We start from the raw sequence: 22,150 nt of genomic DNA, 5'->3' as shown, positions 1-22,150 counted from the left end.
TCGGCCGTGTATGGCTAGATCACCTACTGCCCCAGTATCCCGTGTTGCTTTAACGAAGATAAGGGCTCAGTTTCAGCTCGTATGAGGCCTAGCATGTAGCAATAGTGGATCATGAACGCATAGCGATGGCAAAGTGTTGGTCGAGGAGTAGAAGTGGAATTGACGTCCACGGCTAGACTCGAGGTGACCAGCAACGGATGACCGGGCCGGCGTACGCCAACATTCCCAATAACACTGTTATTTACAGATTCAAGTACTTGACACCACGTGGGTGCACCATCATTCATCGACATCCCCTCCAAACCCAACGCGAGAATGCGACTAGAGCGTAGTTACATTATAAGGTACGTATTATACAAGCCAAACATGATATCCACTGGCCTCGTTGGTCTGCGAAAGCGGCAAATCAACGAGTCGCATTTGCCGTGGCAGAGGAATCTCTATTGACGTTCATGGAAGCATACGGACCATACGCCTGATGCTTCCGTGCGTGCTGCAGAAGGTAGATCAGCGAGGTCGGCGTCATGCCTTCCATGCGTTTCGCCGCGCCCTGGGGATATGCGCTCTCGTCAACAAGGTCCAGTTACTGGAAACGACGAAAGAGGCAGACACGCACGATGCTCGTCGGGCGCACACGCATGAGGCGTTCGCGCACTTCGCTGCTCAAGCCCTCGACGCGCGCGTAGTCAATTCCCGGATCCAGCGCGATCTCCTCGTCCGCCATGAACCTTTTCAGGTCGGCCTGCTGCCTGTCGGCCAAGATGCTGCATATTGCTGTGTCGGAGCGAGACTTGTCAACAAGGTATACGGCAGTGACCGAAGGGAGACGCCGCACCGTCTATCCTGATGCGCTCGATGACGCGCGGGCTCACATCCTTGAACTCCGGGAAAGCGGCATACAAAGATTCGAGCGAGAAGTGAGGGTGCCGCAGAATGGCATACACGCTGTGCGTGGGGGCAGTAGTCCAACGTCAGGTCCAAGCATGATTCGACCGCAAGCCGAGAGGACAGAGATTTGAGGTCGCGTGCGCACGCGCAATATTATAATCCAGTGTTCGTCACAATGAGCGATGGCCAGGCGAGTATGTCGTCAGTGCCATGTCATGACGTATGGTTCGGAACCATGCGCACCTGGTGAACACCCCGTCTTGTTTCTTGGGGATCCCGACGTTGCTCCAGCCCTGCCATTCACAAGCGTGTCAGGTGCGGAGGGCGCGGCGAGGGGGTTGAGGGCAGGGCATGCACGCCGGACCAAACAAAGACGCAAGATGTCGTCAGTCTGGTATACTTGGCGAGGGTCACGCATGGATGACGCCTCCACCACGCCATGGCCCTACGCGAAGCGCGCGGAGGCGATGGCGTAGTGGTAACGCGTCCTGTTCGCGCAAGAAAGAAGCAGCGAACGAACCTTGGGGGTGAGAGAGCGCGACCGGGCGAGAGCGGTGACGCGCGCGAGTTCGGCACGGGTGGCCTCGAAGCGCGTCCAGCGCGCGGTACCAACCACGCCCGCCGCGCGACCCTTCTCAGTTAAGCGCAGGTCGGCGTTGTCGCTGCGGAGGAGGATGCGGTATTCGGAGCGGGACGTGAACATTCGGTCTGGGAGCGATAGCTTTCAGTGAGGCGGTGGGCATGGAAGATGGTATGACGCACAAGGCTCTTCCGCCCCCTTGACGATGAGATCGTCGATCATGACACCAATAAAGCTGTCTGCGCGGGTGAGAACGAGGGGTGGGCGATGTAACGCGGAAAGTCCGGCGTTGATTCCTGCGACGACGCCCTGTCCAGCAGCCTCTTCGTATCCGGTAGTGCCTATTAAAACATTTTTCTCAAAGGCTACTCGTCATTTAATGCATGCCGAGACATACCGTTGATTTGTCCGGCAAGGAACAGGCCCTTAATGCGTTTCGTCTCCAGAGTAGCTATGAGGTGTCAGCTAAAAAGCAGAATGAGCCAATTGAACAGAATACAGCTCACGTCCGAGCTCCCGAGCATCGACATGGTCGTACTCTACGCCATATGCTGGACGCACGATCTTGACTTTTTCGAGCCCTGGAATTGAGCGATACAGCACTTCTTGCACCTCTTCGGGCATGCTGCACGATAATCCATTGGGGTAAACCAGGTCCGAGTCATATCCCTCGGGCTCCAGCCAGACCTTGTGAGACTCCTTCTGAGGGAATCGCATCACTTTGGCCTCCAGAGATGGACAGTATCGAGGCCCTGCGAAATAAATGTGAGAATAGGAACGAGAACCTAGGACTGTGTCCTTGCCTCGCTTAGTTTCCTGGATATGTACGCATTGGTGGATGTTATCACGGATAATCTGGTGAGTTTCAGGCGTTGTGGCGGTCTCCCAGCAATTGAGTTGGTTCTCCTGAATGGTAAGTGTAAGTACGCATTCAACAAAGCGAACGTTGAGGACTTGCCCCGTTGGCGACACGATCGTTCATGAAACTGAACGGCAGTGGGTCCGAATCGCCAGGCTGGACCACCAGGTTCGAGAAGTCAATCGAATCCATTGCAAGCCTCGCAGGGGTCCCGGTTTGAAGGCGACCGAGCTTGAAGCCCGCAGTATCGAGCGAGGCAGACAGTCCAATGGATGGAGCTTCGTTGATGCGTCCCGCAGGGAAACGCCTCGTGCCTGAACGACTCATGAGTGCGCCAAGGCAAGCGATTATGCCAGGATGCAGTCACCAATGTGGATCTCGCCGGACAAGAACGTCCCGGTACAGATCACCACTTGAGAACAGGTGATGACGTCGCCCGTATCTGCGCAGTCGTTAGATTATCAGTCAAACGAGATGAATGCGAGGAGCTGACCGAGCTTCACACCGCGTACTTCTGACCGAGGAAAGTCAGTCACGGACGACGACGTAGTGGGATGGCTGAGCACGAGATCGAAGACGCTGCCCGCGCGGATATCGAGGTTTGGATAGTTAAACAGGGCGGCTTGCATGTGCTTCTTGTATAGCTTCCGGTCTACCTGGGCCCTGGGACTCTGCAGGGTACTCAGAGAAAGAGTTAGATGACACATGAACCGCAGCATACCTGGACCGCAGGCCCTTTGGAGCGATTCAGCATCATGAACTGGGCTCCAGCTTCGTCTGGGAGCGCATATGGTCAGCTCAGGCAGGCCACGCATAGATGGTGCTGTATCTACCGGTCACTTGAGAGCAAATTCCGTCCAGCGCGTCCACTTCGCGCATGAGGGTGCCTTTACCGACACCACCCATAGACGGATTGCATGACAGTTCGCCGATGGTGTCGAGCTTCTGTGTCAGAAGTAGCGTGCGAGCACCGGTTCTTGCGGCACCTGCAGCGGCCTCGCAGCCAGCATGACCGCCGCCAATGACACACACTGAGGGAACACAATCAGCAACTGAACAGAGAAGATGAGATGCTACTTGTACCGTCGTAGTGCTGAGGATGGCTTGTTGCGGTCAGCGACGCATACCGCCTACTTGATACAAACTGGCGGGAAAAGGCTCTTCTGATGCTCCTGTGCATCAAGGAGGCGATTCGGACTGCCTTTCCTATGAGTTGTGGTGGTTGTTGGCCAGACTCTGCGTCTCCAGGAAGCGCCCGCTGCCCTGCTGTCTCGCGTGTGCTTACATAATACATTTCTCCTCCGTCCTCCGAACTTCGATCACTCTTGATCCGTCTCCAGGCTTTTGACTCCGCCCCTCGTCTCGTCTCGCCTCCGGCTTCACACACTCTCTTTCACTCGCGCGATTGTGGTCGTCATGGGCGCATACTACGATGAAGTCGAAATCGAGGACATGGTTTGGGACGAAGAGAAGCGAGTCTATCACTACCCATGCCCCTGTGGCGACCGCTTCGAGATCTCGCGCAAGCAGCTTAAGAATTACGAGGACGTCGCAACATGCCCAAGTTGCAGCCTCATCATCCGTGTAGTATACGATCCTGTAAGTCACACAGCCTGCGGGACGTGCGTTCTACCTGACGCTTTTTCAGCTGGACTTCGAAGACGACCCGTCAGATGATGAGCCAGACGAGGGCACCTCGGAGGAAGAAGGGGAGGAGGAGGAGGAGGAGGATGACAGTGAGAGCGAGGACGGGGAGTTCGAGGATGCTATGGAGCGCCTCAACATTTCCGACGAGCAGCCCCGGGCCATCGCGGCTGCTGCATGAAAGTGAGTGCTCGGTCGCAATCTAGGTCCACTCCCCAATTTAGTCCCCTTAGACTGGTCTTTCCGTGCCTGCGGATGGAATACGATGGCCGCTATTGGCGTGCCTGTAGTCTCCATTCCGGGGGACTCTTGTATCACCGACTGTATCCACTACCTTGTGAGTTCCACCCCACGCCCTTCCACAACGGCTGTCGCTGAAGTCTCCTGCGATCACTAGACACTCCAATGTAGCATCTTATCCTCCAATTATAATGAGTCAATGTCTGACCTGTCGTCTTCGCGGACCGCTCGATGTGTGACCACGTAAGTGCCTCGTACTGTTGTAAGGGCACCCATTTACGGCGAAGAGTTTGGACATTTCCTGCCAAGCTATGGGGATCGTTTGGGCGCATTTTTCGACGAGCTTCGCCACGGAATTCGTGTTATGTTGGCATTGTCGCATTTTCTGCTACGGAAGTACTTCAAGGGCTAGACGTGGAGACAATAGCGACACCACGGAGATATGTCCTCAATCGATCCCCTGTCATGACGTACCTAAAACACTCCCATACGGCTAGGGCTCCTTCTCACGCCTCCAGGTCATTCAGGGAAATCTGTTACTGACGACTTGATCACCCTATCAGGTGTGGGCTGTATGAGGAACATCACGAATACCCCCACTGCCGCTTGTAAGTTCTCTCCACAACCTTCTATTCCGGTGACCCATGCCTTCCGGGCGGACGTGCAGGGTCCGATAGTACGTCGTTGTCGACAGCATGGATCAAGGCATGGTCACCACGATGCCCTTGTATCTGCCGCGAGGACGCCCATGCTGTCAATGTCTGGACGTCTCGGCTACAACAACGCCGCGGACAAGGGAGAAATAAGTCATTATTGGGGGCATTTCTGCTGGCAAGCAAAGTACTCGCTCTCACGAACAAACGCAATGGCCTTTCCAATGCCCCACCGTTGCCGTGTTCTTTATCTTGGCAGGAGAGATTCTCAATTGTATATCTGCTTGACAGCCGTATCGAAGCACCTATCCGATACTCACCTGGTCGGCACCGTGCTTCCTGTCCCACCCGCAGGGGCGGCGCACCTTGTGGTCTGGGCAGCTCGCGGGCCCGAACTCGATCGGGCGCTGTTTCGATGGTGCCGCGGGCAATCTACGCAGCGGTACGTTATCCTCTTCACAGCGGTGTCTGAGTTACGGCTTGGACTTACAACCAATCCAGGAAACAACGTTGCGTATATGCTTCTAATGCTGCTCTCCCACAGATCATCGCGTTAAAGGAAACGTCTCGGCGGTCAGGGTGCCGTCACAGCGACCACACACGTCGGAGCTGCGACTCCCACCGCCTTCGCGAAGCGTGGTGGCGGCCGGGGTTGAATTCCGTAAAACAGGAGAATGGACTCGTGCGATTCGTGGCCGCTTGTAGGTCCCATGTGCTTGCTGTGCGCATCTATCAACTGCCACGCCCCGGGATCGAATCGCGGGCCTCTGATTGAACTCAGTTACCAGGTCACGTGATGATCGCACGTCAACGGTCGCGCAATCATCGCTCGAGGATTTGCCAGGCGCAAAAACACAAAACAAATGGGCTCCTCGCATCCGATGTCGGTCGTCATCTCTCCGGGCTCTTTGCCCGTGCCGTCCACCGCCCCTTCATCCACCTCTTCCTCTCTCCACCACCTCCCCTCCCCCCGCAGGCACTCGACCACGCCGCACTCGACCCGCCCGCCGACATGGATTCCCTCCCGCTTGAACTGCACGCGCAAATCTTCGAGTTCGCCTGCACCGATGACGGCACCACCGCCCGCGCGCTCTCCCTCGTCTCGCACTACATCCGCGAGGTCGCCGCCCCCTTTCTCTACCAATCCCTTTCCATCTCCGGTCTCAAGCAGATGAACGACCTGTGCGAGAGGCTCGCGACCACCCCTCCCCACCTCCGACGCATCCGCCACCTCTTCCTCTCCGACTGGACCGCCGCCGACGTGCGCAAGCACACGTCCGCGCCGTCCGACATGGAGCGCTACGACGCCGAGCGCTCCTTCGCCGCGCGCATTCTTGCCCTCGCAGCGCCCACGCTAGAGGCGCTCACCCTCGTCGTCTCCTGCCCCTTCACCGCGCCCCCGCTCATCGGCGAGCTCTTCGCGACCCCCTTTCCCCGCCTCGCCGACCTCGCCGTGCACGGATTCTACCCCTTCCCGCACACACCGGGGGCGCTCCCCGCCCTGCGCAGCCTCCGACTGTCAGGGCACCGCAACCCACACGGGCTGTTCCAACTCGGCTCCCTCGCCGCCGCCGCCCCTCGCCTCACGCACCTCCGCCTGTCGGACATCGCCGCCGCCGCGCCCTTCGCGCGCGAGCTGCACGCGGCCGCGCTCCCCCACGACCCCTCGTCCGCGGCGGCAACGGCGACTGGAGGGGGCGTAGGGCTGGCGCCCGCGTTGCCGCCGAGCCTGAAGCACGTCGCGATCGACGTCCGCCGGCTGCAGCAGGGCGTGCACTTCCGCGGGACGCTCACGCGCGGGCTCGCGAACGCCCACGACAAGATGCTCGCACTGCTCCGTGAAGTCGAGCTCCGGCGCGGGGACACGGCGCTCGACGCGTTCGCAGTCGCGGAGAGCGACGGGTGGGAGATGTACGGGGAGCTCCGGCGCGAGTGGCTGGTCGGCCTGGGCATTGCTGTGGAGCAGGAATCGTTGTGAGAGGCAACGGTGGGCAGCGCGGCGATGGTCGCGTCGTCGTCATGAATCAAAGCTGGAAGCGATGGATGAATCGATGGAGGGGTTATGCTCGTCTTCCGGGGTGACTTCGCACGCTAATTGATACTCTATGTTCCTAATGCTACATCAGAGGTCTGGGGAAAACGCGCATGCACTGGTGTCATGTGCACCGCATCTACTTTATCGTACTATATGGACACGTCCGCGCTGTAATCATAGAATTTTTATTAGATGCTTGGCAAGGTATTTGAACATTCGCTTGTTGCGATAGTTGCACATGTCTGCGCTATGTGACCTGAATATTGTGAGTCCAATGAGGTGGAGTGAATTTTATGCTTGTAGTAGGTAGGCGATCGGAGGGCGGAACCTAGGTAGGGGAAAGGCTCAGTGGTGCGTGGGCTTGGCTCTTCATTGTATTACTCTACATTCCGCCTTGCTCATTCTCGCCGCGCCCATGACAGGGTCTCAACTCTCGAGCTCCACATCTCCTGTCTACAGTAGTACTTATTCGCCTCATTCGCATTGTCTTACGCTAGCGAGCAACACAGCTCTTTTCCCCGTTTTCGCCCTTCCGCTCCGCGTGAGACCGTCACACTTGGCGTGGTATGATGCGCAGACAACCTGGCAAGGACACTGAGAAACGTGGGCGATAGAGAATTTCAGAGAACGTAGCTTCTGCGCTGTCTGGAGGGCTCATTCACCCCAGCACTCTTGCAACACTATCAATGAAGTCTATCAAGTTGAGAACATATATCGGCCCGATCCGGGCCGGCAGGCAGTCAGCGGGTGAGCACCATTAGGGCCTGGTCGGCTGTCCGTGGGATGGGCTGGGTAGGACCCCCGACATCTCACCCAGATGCCTGATCCCAATTTTCGAAAAAGTGCCGAAAATGTCCTCTGGGATCAGGCCTCCTGGTGACCCTGTTTTGGTCGGACGGCTACAGGCCTCGGCCGTCTGGAGCCTAATTTGGTCGGATTTTCGGAACAGGCCTCCGGAGGGCCTCAAAATGTCCGGATTCCGCTCGAACAGGCCTCTGGAAGGTGAATTTTCGTCCAGGAAACGTCGGGGATTCTCAGACGCGTAGAAGATACATTGAAGAGTCGTAGGAACTTGTAAATACAGTAGATCGTTGACGAGAACATTTGGGGACATAGACTCGAGGCGACTGTAGTCTAAGCGCCCTTGTGCTCCGCCAGTGCGTCCATGCGTTTGTCCCCTCCCCTGATTCCTCTACGTTGGCCCTTCACTGGTCACCCCTGCTTTCGCCGACGTTCGCCCTCACCGCGCTCGTGACTGCGATGCATGTACGCCTGCAACACGCCAATATCTGTGGACGACTAACGTCGCGCTGAGCCACTCCGCGCGAGAGTGCGTCGCGAGCGCGAGCGTGAGCAGCGTGTGCAGCGGCAGGTAGTGATTGTACGCGTGCTCGGAGCGCGTGCTCGAAATCTGCTGGACAGACCACCTGATGGACAGCTGGGTGCCGTGGGGACTGCGGAAGGTCTCTAGAGGGCGTTGGATTGGCGTTGGAACTTGGGGGGGAGGTCTTCGCCCGTCGTCGATGGTCCCGAGGGTGAGCACATCATCACTTTGAATGCACAGGTCTCCATGGGTACCCGATAGTCCACCATGCGGGTGAGAGAGTTGGGAGAGCAAGTCCCGCACCTGTACCGAGAGAGGGCAAGAGACCCTTGCCCGCCAACCTGCCTCCTACTCTTGAGCTTGATTTACCCGCGCTTCCTGGGTCCTCGGCCAACTTTTGAACCGCCTCCCACGCCCTCTCATTCTCGTTCTCACCCGGAGTGGAACAAACGAAATCTGTGGCATGCAGACTGCACCCGGCACGCGGTCAAGCTGCCAACGGCGCCTGGTACGTCGATCCCTGGAAGTAATTAAGCCGTCTCAAAGGCATATGCTGGCTCCGGTGAGGTTGGGTTTCAGCTCGCTGTATTCACTTGCAGGCAGTAGAATATCATTATAAACAGTTCAATCAATGCAGTGTTTTTGGTGCACGCACAGCGGCTCACATATGTAAGGCAGGCAGGAGAGACGCTCGAAGATCCGCAGCCCAGTCGCCCACTCTAGCTGACCTTCCGGCCGGGTTGAGGATCAGGCCTCCGGGAGCCCGCACACTGATGGTCGGATGATGGCTCAGGCATAGGCCGGCCGAAATCCGAGAAAATGTCCGACAAGGCCTAAGCGCCTACAGGCATTGAGCCCGCGAAATCGCCATCAATGTCCGGATTCGGCTCAGGCATTTGGGTGAGATGTCGGGGGTCCTGGCTGGGTCCCCCGCCAAAATGATCCCGCAGCACGATGGGCTGTGGGCTCGCGATAGACGCCCCTCGAGCCCATCCCGCCGTGGGCTCGGACGCCTCCGGGCCGTGGGCGGATGGGCATACTGATGGGCGCTTTTCCCGTCACGCCATTTCCCTGCTCCCCGTGCCCGCAATGCCCATCTCCCCCTCTCTGCTTACTGCTTGCTCCCTTCCCCTCCCTCTATTTTCTGTCTTTACACACAGTTTCCCTCTAATAGTCACAACTACACTCATTCACCAGAGCTATCTCTATTATTCAAGCCACCTGATTACCATTAGGAGATATGCTTGATAACTCCCCTGGCACATTGCCTCCCCAATCCTCTGTTGGTTGCCCTCTGCCACTCTGCAGTGATCTTGAACTGTTTACGGGATGGATCGGAGGGTGCTCAGGGTGGATGTGTCGCACTTGAGCTCCTTTGGGCACTGGAGACATGCAGACACACAGTGTATGCACAGTAGATGGTGGTGCATAGAAGCAAACACATACTAGTGTACAGTACAGGCGGTAGCGAGCACATACCTGCACGATTACCTAAGCGAGAGGCGGGGTTGCATCAGGCTCCGATAGGGGGACAATTCACACTGGAAATAAGGGCAGCCTTACAGGTCATAGCTCACATTTTCTCACGCATCCAATGAGCTGTTGGGACAGGCCGAAGGAGTTCACACATGAGGGAGGTGGATTGCCGTCCACGGAACTGCGCAAGCGCGCGGTGTCACCGTTCGTGATGGGGAGTGACCCGGGGTGACGCCCAGTGACGCGGATGCCAGCGAAAGCCCGATGGGCTCGGGATGGGCCGTCGGCCGTCTCGGCCCCAGGCGAGCCCATCCCACAGCCCATCCCACGGGCAGCCGACCAGGCCCTTAGGCATGGCTATTGAAATTGAAATATAGCCGGCTTTCGACTGCAATACGATCCACTATGCGCCAGCTACACCCTCGCAAATTTCTACCTAATCCGCGGCACCAAACGGGCCTACCTCTACTGTCTGTCTTCCCCCGCGCTCTCGCCTCTGCTGCATTTCCCTCCCCGCGCCGCCACTCGCACACCCTGCTTGGCGCGAGTGATCGCTGCGAAAAGGAGATTCCCACGCGGGCAGTCGAGAGAGTGAAGCAGCGGAGTATGGGCTTCGCAGGAGCTTCAGGAGTGGCGTGGGCGACTTGGCATGAGGAGTGAGCGGCAGGGACGTACTAGTGTATTTATAACCCCATTCCATCCGCTCATATCGCCCGCCTCGTATTTCGAGAAAGGGGTATAACTAGTTCGAGGATATTGCACTCATTGGTGGTCCTGCCGTATGTGGGCCTGGATTCGCGCTGATAATCGAGGAAAATCTGGCACTGGGGGACTAATGTGGGACCTCGTAAGTAGGGGTGGATGATGAAGGTGAAAGCGCAAGTCAGGCGCGCAATGCTAGGTACTGCGAGACGCCGCCGCCCGCCGCCCAGCGAACGGACCGCGCCGTCCTCCCCGTCCACAACGTCGTCGACCCAGCTTGTCCATTCTGCACCTGCTCTTTCACTCTAATTCCCTCGCCTCTCCAGTGCGCGTAAGTACACTCCAAACGACAGATCCGCCAATGTCCTGAGCTCCTGCCGAGACTGACAACATGTCGCAAGCTGATGGAGGTCCCCGGCTCTTTGCCCACGAGCCTCGACAGACCCCCCGCGACATCCATCATCTTCCCGACGAAGTTCTTCTCATGGTGATCAAGGCGCACTTCCACGACAGCGAGGTTGAAGAGGGATGGGGAGATCCGTGGTCGAACATCAGGGCGCCGCTGCGCAACTCAGAGTGGATGGCCGTCATGAGCGTGTGCAAGCTCTGGCGTGACCTGGTCTGCTCCACCGGGACCCTATGGAGCGCCATCTGCATTGAGGGCAACGTCGAGTGGCTCGGCGTGCGGCTGTCGCGTGCTGGACACTCGCCAGTGGACCTGTACGTTTGGGCTGACCTCGAGACAGAACCTCCTTGCTCGTCCCTGGACGTCCTCGCTCGGCGGTCCCCACATGTCCGGTCCATATCCTTTGTGTACGAAATCCCGGAAACCCTGCAGGAAAACACATGCTCCTGGGAAGCCTTTCATCATGCGCTATATGCTGGTTGTGCTTCCACCGCGACATCGGTGCTCTACAATGCTGGGCCACCCACGACGACCCTCAATCCATTCCTACTTCAATCACTTGAGACAGAGCGGTTGCCTCACATTACGACGATGGTCATAGTCGGATCCGGGCCGCCGACTAGTCCCGCTCTCTACGCTCGACTTGAAGTCCTCGAGCTGCTGACCGCTTGGCAAGACGATGACGACTACGCGTGGCCGACCTCATGGGAGAGTATCAGAGCCATCCTCTCTCCCTGTACGAATCTCTGCAAGCTTGTGCTCTAGGACACCCTTTGTGCACCCATGGTCGACATCTCAGTCATCGGGCGCGACCCCGCGAATCCGCCCGTGATTTTCTTGCCACACCTCGAGAGCCTGACTCTTCTCGGCAACGATTCACGTGCACCGTTCCTATGTGCAGCCTTCCTCTCCACCCTCCGCCTTCCCGCCCTCGTCGAACTCCTCATGGAAGACAATTTGTCGAGGATGATCGAGACAAACTTGCACTTGGAATATTCCTTCGACGAAATGCTCCCCGCCACGTACTACCACCACAACCTCCACACCGGCTTTCCGGCCCTCCGTGGCCTGAACGCCATGTCCATTCGCAGCACCACGCTCACCTACAGCCTCGTCCTCCGCGAGCAAGCAACCGCCGAGCCGCCCCCCGCCACGCCCGCCACCGCCTTTGGCCAAGCGGACGTGCGCCCGCACCCGCTCGTGCACCTCGTGCTGTGCGAGGACGAGTCGACGAGCGAGCACACCGCGTACCAAGAGCGCTTCCATCGGCTCCTCCACGGAGTCGTGTGCGGCGCGGCGCCCGTCGTCGTCGGGCTGCCCATCACCGCGCTCACGCTCGACGTGACCCATTCCGACGTCGACTCCGCCGACCCCTGGATGGAGCTCTTCGTGGCGCTTCCCGCGCTCGCGGCGCTGCACATCGCCGGCTCCATGGGCTGCGGAGCCGCACTGGCTGCGCTCGCGACCGACGGGCTCCCGCGGCGGGCGATGGAGGAGTCAGAGCAGGCGCAGGCGGCGGCGGCGGCGGCTACCGGGGCCGCGGTGTGCCTTTTGCTCACGCGCCTGCGCATCGGGGGGCCGCACGCGATGGTCACCGCGGACGATTCGACGTTCCGGACGCTCGAGGAGATGCTCGAGTGGCGCGCAGCGCACGGGGCGGCGCGGATCGAGGAGCTCGAGGTCGGCTTGTTGCACGAAGGGTTCGTTAGCGCGAAGGATCTCGCACGGGCGCAGGCCCAGTATTGTCCGCGGGTCGCGCGGCTGGTGGGTAGGACGACGTTCGACGACGTTCGACCACGCGTCGGCAGGACGCACACATGGGCGGGATCGTATGCTTCGCGACTTATGGCCATTGTCAAACTACAGCGAAGCCGATGCCATTCGAGTTCTGCGCGACTGATATATCGTTTGCAGGCCTGGGATTGGAGTACGCGCGCGCGTCGCGGTGAGGACTTTGAACAAGGGGCTCGGTAGAGCAGGCGGCGGCGACGATAGTGGGTGGTCTCGGGCGACTTAGGGTACGCTCTCGGGGTGAACGTCAGGCGGGTGCGGATTGCGGGACGGTGGGCAGCGCCAGAGAGCGTGACGCCGGTGGACGGGGAGACGGGGATGTAGACAATGGGGTTGTGTATGCTTACATGGGTATCCCGTTCACACCCACGTTGAATTGAATATGTGGTTGTGGTAGTAGCATTAATGCCCGACATTTCGAACAATTTTTGAATGAGCAGAGTCATGACTTCGCTGTCACGTTATTGTGACAGTACGTGTATGTCATGCACGTGCATCGTCGGTCGCCGTTGCGTCGCCACCGTCCTTCTTCAACTTGTGCCCTGATCATCGTCTCCTTCAACACTCGGCTTTATCTGCGGCGGTCTGCGCGACAGAAGTACTACTTCAGTGCTGTTTCAAGCAGGATGCACCAGTGAGTGGTTGAGTCCTGCGTCGTGCCCTTTGCGGCTTCACTGAACGCTTCGCGCAATGCACTAGGCGTACTGGATTTACAAGCGAAGACGAACACTATCTTTGCCTTTACTTGGCGAGATACTCTCCTGATGGGAAGGGCAGGGCAGGGAACAAGCTCTATCAGGTCCTAGTGGAGAACGTGAGTCCACATACTTCTCCCCCTATCTGGCGTCGCTCAGCGGTTTTCCTAGCCGGAGAGGAAGTGGAAGTGGTCCCAGAGGCACACGTGGCAGTCATGGCGGGGCCACTACGTCCACGCAGACAACCGCGCACGCATGGACAAGAAAATCGCATTGCTGGTGAAGAGAGCCCAACAGTCACAGAGCGGTACGCCTGGATCGTCCACATCGGCGCCCTCCCCCACCTCTGCATCGAGAAGAACGATTCAGACACCGCAAGCACAAGTGGACTATACAAACATGGACAACCAGACCCTCATCCAGCACCCCTTGTCGAGTGGTCCATCGCGTGGCAGTCACCTCGGATTGGGTCTGAAAAACGTGTGTGTCTCCCTCTGTCTCCTGCGTACATTCGGTTCACCACTCGCCGTCGAGCAGCGCGAGGCTGGCGATGACGAGGACATCCCCATGCCCAAGGGTGCGGTCACGACAGTTAAAGACTACGTCGCACGCAGGCCGTCCTCCCAAAGGGCGAAACCCGCGCCCGCGGACAAGCGGAAGCGGGTCCGCGACATTCAAGATGAGGCACCTCCTAAGAAGAAGATCCGCGTCGACGTGGAGGCTATGCCACCGCGGAAGAAACCAAGCTCTGTGCGACGGGGTTCGGGAGGTGGCGCGCCTGTGGAAGCCTCCGGTGACGAGGAAGACGGTGCCGTCGACATCCCCCAAACACAGCAGGAGGCTCATCTGGACATATCCGGCCGCGATGTGGACGATGTAGAGGAAGCCCGAGACCCTGCCACGGCGTCCGAAGCATCGGACGAGGAAGTCGAAACGTTGAAGATGTTGACGGATCAGCCAATTCTCCGTGACGAGCTCGACGAGAGACATGATGACGATGTTGGGGACAATTCGTTCGCAAATCCGTAGGTATTCGTCTCTTTCCTACTTTACATGTGCCGATCACCCCGTAGAACCGTTGTGGGCCCAAGGGTTGTCGAGGTTGCGGAGGCTGTCGAGGGAGTTATCCCCGTTGTTGAAGAGCTTCGCACGAAGCGCTCGGATGCGTTTGCATCAGGCGCTTCACCCCCACGACGGAAGAGTCACGAACGCCCCCGACCCGAGGCCGAGGCCGCACCGAACCCGCCAATCTCACCCACACCAGACCGGGCGAAGGAAAGGCACCACCGGGAACGAAGCCACTCTCCCGCCCCTCGTCGCAAACACCCTCGGCGTATCCACCATCAGAAACGGGAAGAGATCACTTTCGCCACTCCGGAGCCAGAGGCCTCCTCGTCATCCGTTCCTCCTTCTACGGGTAGCTCTCCGACTGCCCAGGTTTCCAAGCGTCGGAATAGCCAACCTGATGCTCCGTGCGATCCGTCTCCGAGACTCAAGGAGCCTCCGCGGCTGGACGAAGGTGCTTTCAACAAGGCGCTCTCCGATGCGAAGGGCAAGACTCGTGTCGAGCTGGGTGGCAAGGCTCGAAGACGCAACATCGAAGATGAACCGGAGACCAGCGACATGGAAGACACGCTAGAGGACGACGAACCAGCCCCTGTACCCGCACGACAAGTTTCAGCGTGGCCCCCGGTGCGTGGGGGAACGCGACGAGACCCCGGTCCCTCTACTCCGGCACGCGCGTCGAGAGCCGATGGGAACGCTCGCTTGCCCAGTTCAAGCCAAATCGTCACCACCGAAACCGTCATTGTGCAGAGGACGCGCACTGTCGAGCGCAAAGTACCACGAGGGTCGAAGAGAACGCCTTTCCCGCGGTCCGCTCGCGCACCTACAGCCGTCGAACCCCCATCCTCACCCGTGCAGCAACCTGTTGACGACGACCTCAAGGCGGACGAGATAGACGTCGACCGGCCGCAGCATCATCCCTTTAGTCAACCTCACCACCCGTTCAGCCAGCCCCTCAGCCAGCCGGTATTCGCCCCGCGTCTTGGGGCTTTCTCCAGGGCCAACTCCACCAGCTCCGCGCCTTCCCTTCCCTTGATCCCCGGTAGGAACGATGCGAAACCCAACCTCGAACAACTGCTCAACGCCGATCGAAAGCGTCCTTTGACTGCTCCATCGAATATGGGACACGATGCCAAGCGGCCGAAGTCCACGGGACCTCTCCCTCCTCTCAATGGCGCTCGTCTCGAGAGTTTATTGGATGCGGGCAGGAGCCATGGCGAGCTGCCGAGCGGAGCCGAGGCCAGCGGCGCCGAACGAAGATCTACCCTTTCGGCGAAACTGCCCAGCGGAAAGCACACCGGCGTGCATTTTGAACGAATCGCGGACCATTCAATGCCGCAACCGTGTTCTCTCGTCGACAAGGGTGACTCGCACTCCTCCCACCAATCCTTCGACGACCTGAAACCCCAAGAGTCCTCATCCCGCATCGAGATGCCCGCCCCTCTCCCGCAGCCGTCGAAGAGCGTCGGGCACACGCGCCGCCACTCTCTCGGCGCCTCCGTCACACCAGACATCTTCTACGACCACCCGGCGCGCCACTCGACCGACCCCCGTGCCCGACGCACCTCATCCGGCCTCCAGTCGGGCTCCAGCCTCGGCAGCGACGGCCTCTCGCGCGAGAACTCCTTCCAGTTCCTCTTCCCGTCCGCACGCACCATCACGCTCCCGCCCGCGTCCGCGTACCTGCCCGGGGCGGGCACGTCCCTGTCGTCGCCGCGCGCGGCGGACGCGCGCTTCGTCAACACCGTGCCCCCGGCGGAGCGCGAGCTGCTGCAGGCGTACGTGATGCAGCTCGTGGTGCAGACGATGGCCCAGAACCACGGCTTCCACGAGGACATCGTGCGGCGGCTGTGCGAGGAGACGCGCTCGTTCGCGAAGGCAGACAGGCGGCTCCTGGCCATGCGCGAGGGCGCTAGCGAGGCGCTGGACCGGTTCGACGACTCCGACGAGGAGGCGGGGGCGCAGGAGGAGAAGGACGGGGAAGCGGGAACTGTCAGTGGCGCCAGCGACGCGTCGAACCGTACGGGCTCGAAGGATGCGGCGGAAGTCGAAGGCGTGCTCAGCCAGGACAGATGGCTGCGCGGCGAGCTTCCCCAGGCGGAGAGCACCCGGATTCAAGCCTCGCCACCCCCGGCGGTGCCCCAGCGCGGACGCGTCAGCTTTGGCGGGCGCGGCCTGCTGCGCATCACCCCCGTGGCCGCGGACAGCGAGTCGAGCGTGGACGTGGATTACTCCCCTCCGAAGACTTCACGCGCGCATCGCCATCTCCGGGAGCTGCAGCGGAGTGGGGAGGATCCGGTGGATGCCGGCGTCGAGCTACCTGCCGTTGACCGGGTAAAGTGGAAGGGTCGCGCAGAGGAGGTGCGCGAGGTCGATCTCAAGGACATGCTGTCGTACGGCAAAGAGGACTGGTGTCGGCTGGAGCGGATCGACGGGCCTGGGGGTGCGAAGAAGGCTTTCGGAAAGGCCCTCGCGAAGCTGCTCTGAGTATGCACCCCGAGCTGACGCAAAACACACTAGAGGTGCGCGCGACGAGATGGGCCAAGTGGGGTTCATTCACGGTTTCGGAGCAGGTCGACGCGGACGTCAATGTGTAGTTTGTCCTTACGCCCGCCGCCCTGCTGCGCTGACGACGTACTGATTTGTCGCCAGTGGCAGGTTGAACATGTAGTTAGTAGGCGTCCATCTCTCTCGTCTCTTTGCCTCACTTTCGATACACTAGCTTTCTTGAATTGCACAAGTACATCATCATCTGCTACAATTTGCCTGGTATCTCGCTCTCTCTCCTCCCGACGACCCAATACTTGCGATGTAGAGCACTCACGTCCCTAGTACGGCCGAGCTCGTAGCACTCTTCCACATGCATGTACATACGTTCTATGCACGATGTTTATCCAATATGCACCCCCTCGAACTGAGTCTACCGCTGTCCCCGCTCCTCCAGCTCCGCGCACGCATTCCTGAATCCTCAACGCCTATCGCCTCCGCCTTTGTGCTCCCAATCGTCATCGTCCGTGCCGCCACCGCCAATCCGTCTCCTTTGGTGCCACTGACCGACTCACCGCCTGTGTTGTGCGGCTTTCAACTGTCCCCCATTGTCAGTACCCTCTCATGCAGCGTCCGCGTTCGCGCGCACAAAAGCAAGCTGATGCTTGGAGGCCGTTCAATCTTCCTCCTCCTCGGGCTCCACTTGAGCTGCGAGTGTGGGAGATGCTTGCTCGGATTCGACAGGCTCAAACTCGCACCAGTCAACACCTGCAGCAAACGACGCCGTCAGCCACAGCCTACGCCGCAAACCGAGCGCGCCAAACACTCACCCCACGGATTCGAGTCCCCCCGCCGCGCCCGCGGCCACAGCTGGAACCCCACCCGCCCGTGCTTGAGCCCCGCCGAGGCGTGGTCGAACGTCGCGCGCCCCACCAGCGCCGCGATCCGCGCGCCGCACTCCGCCTGCGACGCCGCGAGCCCCTCCGCGCTCTCGCCGCGATCGTACGCGAGCCCGACCTCGAGCTCCTCGATCCGCGCCGCGCCGCGCTCCGCACGCCACTCGAGGACGTGCACGAGCCCGTCCAGCGTCCACTCCCCGAAGACGACCGCGCGCGGGCCCCCGATGCGCAGGCGGGCGAGCCTCGGGCAGACCACGGGCCCGCGCTCGCGGCCGCGCTCCGCCGCCCGGTACGCGTCCTCGTCCAGCGTGCCGTCCGCGCGGAGGACGCTGGCCGCGGTGAACGGACGCCCGTTGGTCGCGAGCTCGCTGAGGACGTCGGAGCAGTTTCCGTGGCCGGCGACGTGGAGGGCTGTGAGCGCGGGCAGCGCGGCGAAGAGGTCCTCCCACGGGCAGAGGTCGCGCCCGAGGCTGTGCGCGATGTCGAGCGTGAGCGAGGTGATGGGCTGCCCGGCGACAAGCGTCGCGGCGCTGAGCACGGCATGTGGCTGGAGCGCGTGGAAGCGCGCGAGGTGGCCGGCGTCGGTCCGGTGGTCTTCGTCGCCGTAGTCTAGTATGTCGGAACACGCCTCTAGCGACAGTTGAACGAGTGTGCTTGGGGGCGCTTCTGTGGGGAAGACCTCAGTAGGTGGCGTGTCTGGCAAAAGCTCGTCGCGTTGCTGTGCGCGGAGGATGAGGGTGTGAACGAGTTGGGTGGAGTGGATGGACATGGCGTTCAGATCATGGATGGCGGGGAAGTTGTCTCGCAGGCTGTGACGGTGCGTCTTGGGGATCATGTCGATGAATGAATACTCGTGCCTGTTATGATACGAGTGCTTTTCGATCAACAAGTCGAGGTTTTCGTCCATGAGCAGCTCCACAAGAGCCGGAAGGCGGACGGCGGAGAGGAGGGCTGCATACAAAAACGGCGAGTTTTTGCCGCAGAGAGTGAGGCTCTCGAGGCGTGGCAAGACTGTCACAGGTCCCTCGAAGGTTACCGGACGGAGACTGGGGTCTGCCCAGATACAATCTTGCAGTACGAGCTTGCGCAGATTGGCACAATGGGAGAGGATGACAAGAGTACGCTTCCACACCTCCGGTCCGGTATCGTCGACTTCCTCGTCCCCCCAAGCGTCCGACAACTGCAGGGTTTCAAGCCGGGAGTAGAGAGTCCCACTGGTTGGCGGTGAGAGATTGCCCACGAACAGCGTCGTAATACGAGGTAGTCGCTCCGTTTCGAGCGACTGCAGTAGGAAGGTGTCGGGCAAGGAGGGTCCTATATTGGTGTAGAACACCGAGGTCGCTGCAGCACTGCTGGAGAATAGTTCGTGATGAAAGGCTTCCCAGAGATTTTCGTATAGATGGGAGTCTTCGGGGGCGTGGTATCGAAAGGAGATGGAGTGAATACGGGGTGATCGTGAAGAGAGGATATCCAAGGCCCACTGAGGAGGTTCTGTGTCGAGGTCTCCCGGGATGTGCAAGTCCACCGGCGACTGTCTCGCACGCGCCAGCCGGAGGGTGAACCACTCGACGCTGCCATCGATGCGAATCGGCCTCCAAAAGGAGCTCGTAGAACAACCGAGTTCGCGCCAGAGCTTGCAAACGCCCAAGACATTCATCCACTCCGGAGAGCGTATTGGTGATCTCGGCCAGAAGAAATAGTCTCCCCATCCAGCTTCGATATCCGTGTCGTTGTAATGTTCCTGGATAATCATGAGGGTGATCTCATCTGGAAGACGAAGGATGTTGTGAGGGGTATGTGAGGTTGGCGTTGGCGTGTGTTCATGATGCTTCGACATCTTGATAAGAGAGAGAACAATGGACCCAGAGTCTAGTTCTCGCTGGGTAGGGTGCAGAATGAAGTCATCGTGCAGTGAGAAACGTGAAAAATCCGAGAAAGTTATTTGACACGTACTGGACGAGCACAGTCGACGACATCGCGGGAGAGAGAGAGAGAGTGGCTGAAAGCGCGGGCGAGCAGGCGCGGCGGACTGTGGACTCGAACTGGGGGCCGGCTTTTGCCGGGATCCCCTTAGACCCAAGGCTTAGTTTCCGTCGAGACGCGACTCGACGACCGTGCCCGATCTCCGACTTCTTGGCCTGCTGTAAGTACGGTGGTGGGAGGTGAGTTTCACGTCGTATTGATGGCTTTTAATTGGCAGAATATGGGGACCAGTGCCGTTTAAGCAGAAACCTTTACATACATTCACGTTGTAGCGCGGACGATCTGTTGCTAGTCGTCCTCGTCCCCCGTCTCCATCTCTTCGTCCTCCTCAGTACCATCCTCCGACCCTGACCCATCTTCAGACCCAGTTGCCGCTTCATCCGAACCATCTGCATCCCCCATGTCCACGTCCTCCGCAAGATATCCATCCAACTCCGCACCAAACATCTCCTCCGGCTCCGTAAACACCAACATCTGACAGGCCGCCCTATTCTGCGCGGGGCACTGCACGATTCCGAACGCGCGTCAGTGATCTCCCCACCACACAGACGTCACAGCACCACTCACCAGCGGCCAAAGCAACGCCTCCTCCCGATCCACCGGGTCCTCCACCCGAACACGCACAACCGCCACCGCCCCCCTCGCACACCGCTCGATCGCCGGCCCGTACTTCGCCCACAGCCTCTGGAGCCCCTCCGCGTCCCGGTGCACGACCCGCAGGCCGACCGCGATCCTGCCCGGGCGGCGCGCAACGAGCCGCACGAGCGCCCGGAAGAGCGCGTGGTCCGCCGCGACGAGCGACGGGGCGTCCCCGACGGACACGCGCGCGAGCAGCGGGCACAGCGCGTCGTCGCGCGCGAGCACGCGGAGGGGCGCGTCCGCTTCCCGGCCGAAGCCCTGCAGGCGGAGGTTGCGCAGGAGCGGGAGGGCGGCGAGGAGGACGCGCCAGGGCGCGGCGTGGAGCACGAGGGCGTAGGTGAGGTCGAGGACGAGCGTCGTCAGCGGGAGGCGGGCGATGATGTTCCCGGCCTTGCGCACGCAGGGGGACAGGAGGTCGTTGAAGGTGCGATCGAGCTTGCACTGCCGGAGCCAAAATTGGCGGTCGCGCGAGTAGTCCGAGCCGGACTTGTCGAGGACAATATCTACCCTTGGGCGTGCGATGCTACCCATGGGGCTCGCTTCTGCGTGTTCTGCCGTTTGTGACAGGCGGAGGGCGTGGGTGTCCAGGGTGGAAGAGAGGAGGATGGTGTCCAGCTTGCGGAGGGTGGGGTGTGCGTCGTGGAGGTTGAGGGAGGTGGAAAGTGGAAGCATGTCAGCGAGGGTGTAATAGAAGGGGTTCATGATGCCGCTGTTACTGAGGGCGCAGGCGATGTCGTCGGTTACGCTGAGCTCAACTAAGGCTGGGAGATTGAGGTGCGCGAGGAAGGCCGCGTGGAGCCGATCCTCGTGGCGGAGCCAGAGGTGTTCGAGACGTGGAAAAGTGACGATCGGGCCCTCCGCGTTCCCATCGTTGTCGAAGTCGTTCAACAGCGAGTCACGGAGGAAGCCGTCCATCTTGAGCTGGCGGAGGTTTGTACATAGAAACATGAAGTCGAAGACGTGCTGCCACGTGAAAGGCCACTCCCCGTCGGAACCTTGATCATATATGTTCCCCAGCTCCAGAGTCTCCAATCGGGCGTACAGCTCGGGGTTCATAGGAGGGGGCAAGCCGTCGACTGAAAGTGCTGTGATCTCTGGTAGACGTTCGATCTGGAGGTCGTCGAGAACGAAGGGGAGCCCAACGTCGTAGGTGCTCTCGGTGACGTCGAAGAAGGAAACTGATTGGAATGGTAGACCGCTTGAGAAAAGATCGACCTGGAAGTCCACCCACTGGAACACTTGCATGTCACTCCACTCCGGGTCGTTAGACTCGTAGAGCATCGTGAGCGACCGTAGTCGAGAAGCGTGTTCGGGCAGGAGCTCTAGGAGCTCGTCCGGCGGGTCCATGTCGGCTTTGCAATGGATGTACAAGTCGATTGCTCGTTTCTTCATTCGCCGGACACGGGAGAGACATGTCCTAGGCCAATCCATGTTCCCGCCGACGGAGACGGATGACCAGAGACTGGAGATTTCTTGAGCGATGTCGTGCCAACCTCTGGAGACGAGGAGGATGTTCATCCAGTCGGAGGTGTGTAGCGGCGTGCGGTGGATATATTTGAGATCTCCAGCGTGAACGAGTGGCGACATCGCGTAGTGGATCATGAAGACCTCGGTGAGAAGTTCGACGGGGAGGGGACCGATCCCTGTGGAAGGGTACCGAGCGTCCATGCTACAGATTTGGTGGAGAAGGGAGACACCCTGAAGCGTGAAGGGGACTCAGGTAGAGAGGAGGAGATCGCAACGACTGATGGCCCTGAGGTCATTCGTCGCACTTAGTGCAGTAT

The 22,150-nt window shown here is 59.7% G+C and overlaps 6 protein-coding genes across 6 annotated transcripts; 3 read left to right on the top strand and 3 right to left on the bottom strand.

Annotated features, from left to right (window-relative positions):
• Nucleotides 1–406: 406 nt before the first annotated feature.
• On the bottom strand, nucleotides 407–3,507 carry BXZ73DRAFT_55760 (glucose-inhibited division protein A subfamily; the record flags this gene model as incomplete). Its single annotated transcript, XM_048021389.1, has 14 exons — nucleotides 407–550; nucleotides 617–774; nucleotides 836–945; nucleotides 1,132–1,181; nucleotides 1,409–1,596; nucleotides 1,651–1,809; nucleotides 1,866–1,919; nucleotides 1,975–2,374; nucleotides 2,439–2,641; nucleotides 2,695–2,769; nucleotides 2,821–2,998; nucleotides 3,049–3,104; nucleotides 3,161–3,358; nucleotides 3,411–3,507. 14 exons carry the CDS (start codon nucleotides 3,505–3,507, stop codon nucleotides 407–409), a joined length of 2,070 nt encoding a protein of 689 aa, XP_047872069.1.
• Nucleotides 3,508–3,743: 236 nt separating this feature from the next.
• On the top strand, nucleotides 3,744–4,152 carry BXZ73DRAFT_55775 (zf-CSL-domain-containing protein; the record flags this gene model as incomplete). The annotated part of the gene is made up of 2 exons (XM_048021393.1): nucleotides 3,744–3,926; nucleotides 3,976–4,152. The coding sequence occupies 2 exons, from the start codon at nucleotides 3,744–3,746 to the stop codon at nucleotides 4,150–4,152; spliced, it is 360 nt and encodes a 119-aa protein (XP_047872068.1).
• Nucleotides 4,153–5,876: 1,724 nt separating this feature from the next.
• On the top strand, nucleotides 5,877–6,842 carry BXZ73DRAFT_55780 (uncharacterized protein; the record flags this gene model as incomplete). Its single annotated transcript, XM_048021394.1, has 1 exon — nucleotides 5,877–6,842. One exon carries the CDS (start codon nucleotides 5,877–5,879, stop codon nucleotides 6,840–6,842), a length of 966 nt encoding a protein of 321 aa, XP_047872067.1.
• A 3,950-nt stretch (nucleotides 6,843–10,792) lies between these two features.
• On the top strand, nucleotides 10,793–16,845 carry BXZ73DRAFT_107116 (uncharacterized protein; the record flags this gene model as incomplete). Its single annotated transcript, XM_048016832.1, has 5 exons — nucleotides 10,793–11,543; nucleotides 11,607–12,507; nucleotides 13,298–13,412; nucleotides 13,465–14,318; nucleotides 14,367–16,845. 5 exons carry the CDS (start codon nucleotides 10,793–10,795, stop codon nucleotides 16,843–16,845), a joined length of 5,100 nt encoding a protein of 1,699 aa, XP_047872066.1.
• A 676-nt stretch (nucleotides 16,846–17,521) lies between these two features.
• Nucleotides 17,522–19,581, bottom strand: BXZ73DRAFT_107115 (uncharacterized protein; the record flags this gene model as incomplete). Its single annotated transcript, XM_048016831.1, has 2 exons — nucleotides 17,522–17,613; nucleotides 17,676–19,581. The coding sequence occupies 2 exons, from the start codon at nucleotides 19,579–19,581 to the stop codon at nucleotides 17,522–17,524; spliced, it is 1,998 nt and encodes a 665-aa protein (XP_047872065.1).
• Nucleotides 19,582–20,015: 434 nt separating this feature from the next.
• On the bottom strand, nucleotides 20,016–22,034 carry BXZ73DRAFT_82062 (uncharacterized protein; the record flags this gene model as incomplete). The annotated part of the gene is made up of 2 exons (XM_048023634.1): nucleotides 20,016–20,231; nucleotides 20,295–22,034. 2 exons carry the CDS (start codon nucleotides 22,032–22,034, stop codon nucleotides 20,016–20,018), a joined length of 1,956 nt encoding a protein of 651 aa, XP_047872064.1.
• Between the last annotated feature and the right edge of the window lie 116 nt (nucleotides 22,035–22,150).

Source organism: Epithele typhae (genome assembly GCF_022376455.1).
Source record: "Epithele typhae strain CBS 203.58 chromosome Unknown BXZ73scaffold_100, whole genome shotgun sequence".
NCBI classification, from domain to species: Eukaryota; Fungi; Basidiomycota; class Agaricomycetes; order Polyporales; family Epitheliaceae; genus Epithele; species Epithele typhae.
Note: the sequence above shows the minus strand (reverse complement) of the source record. Positions and strands in the feature narration are given on the sequence as shown.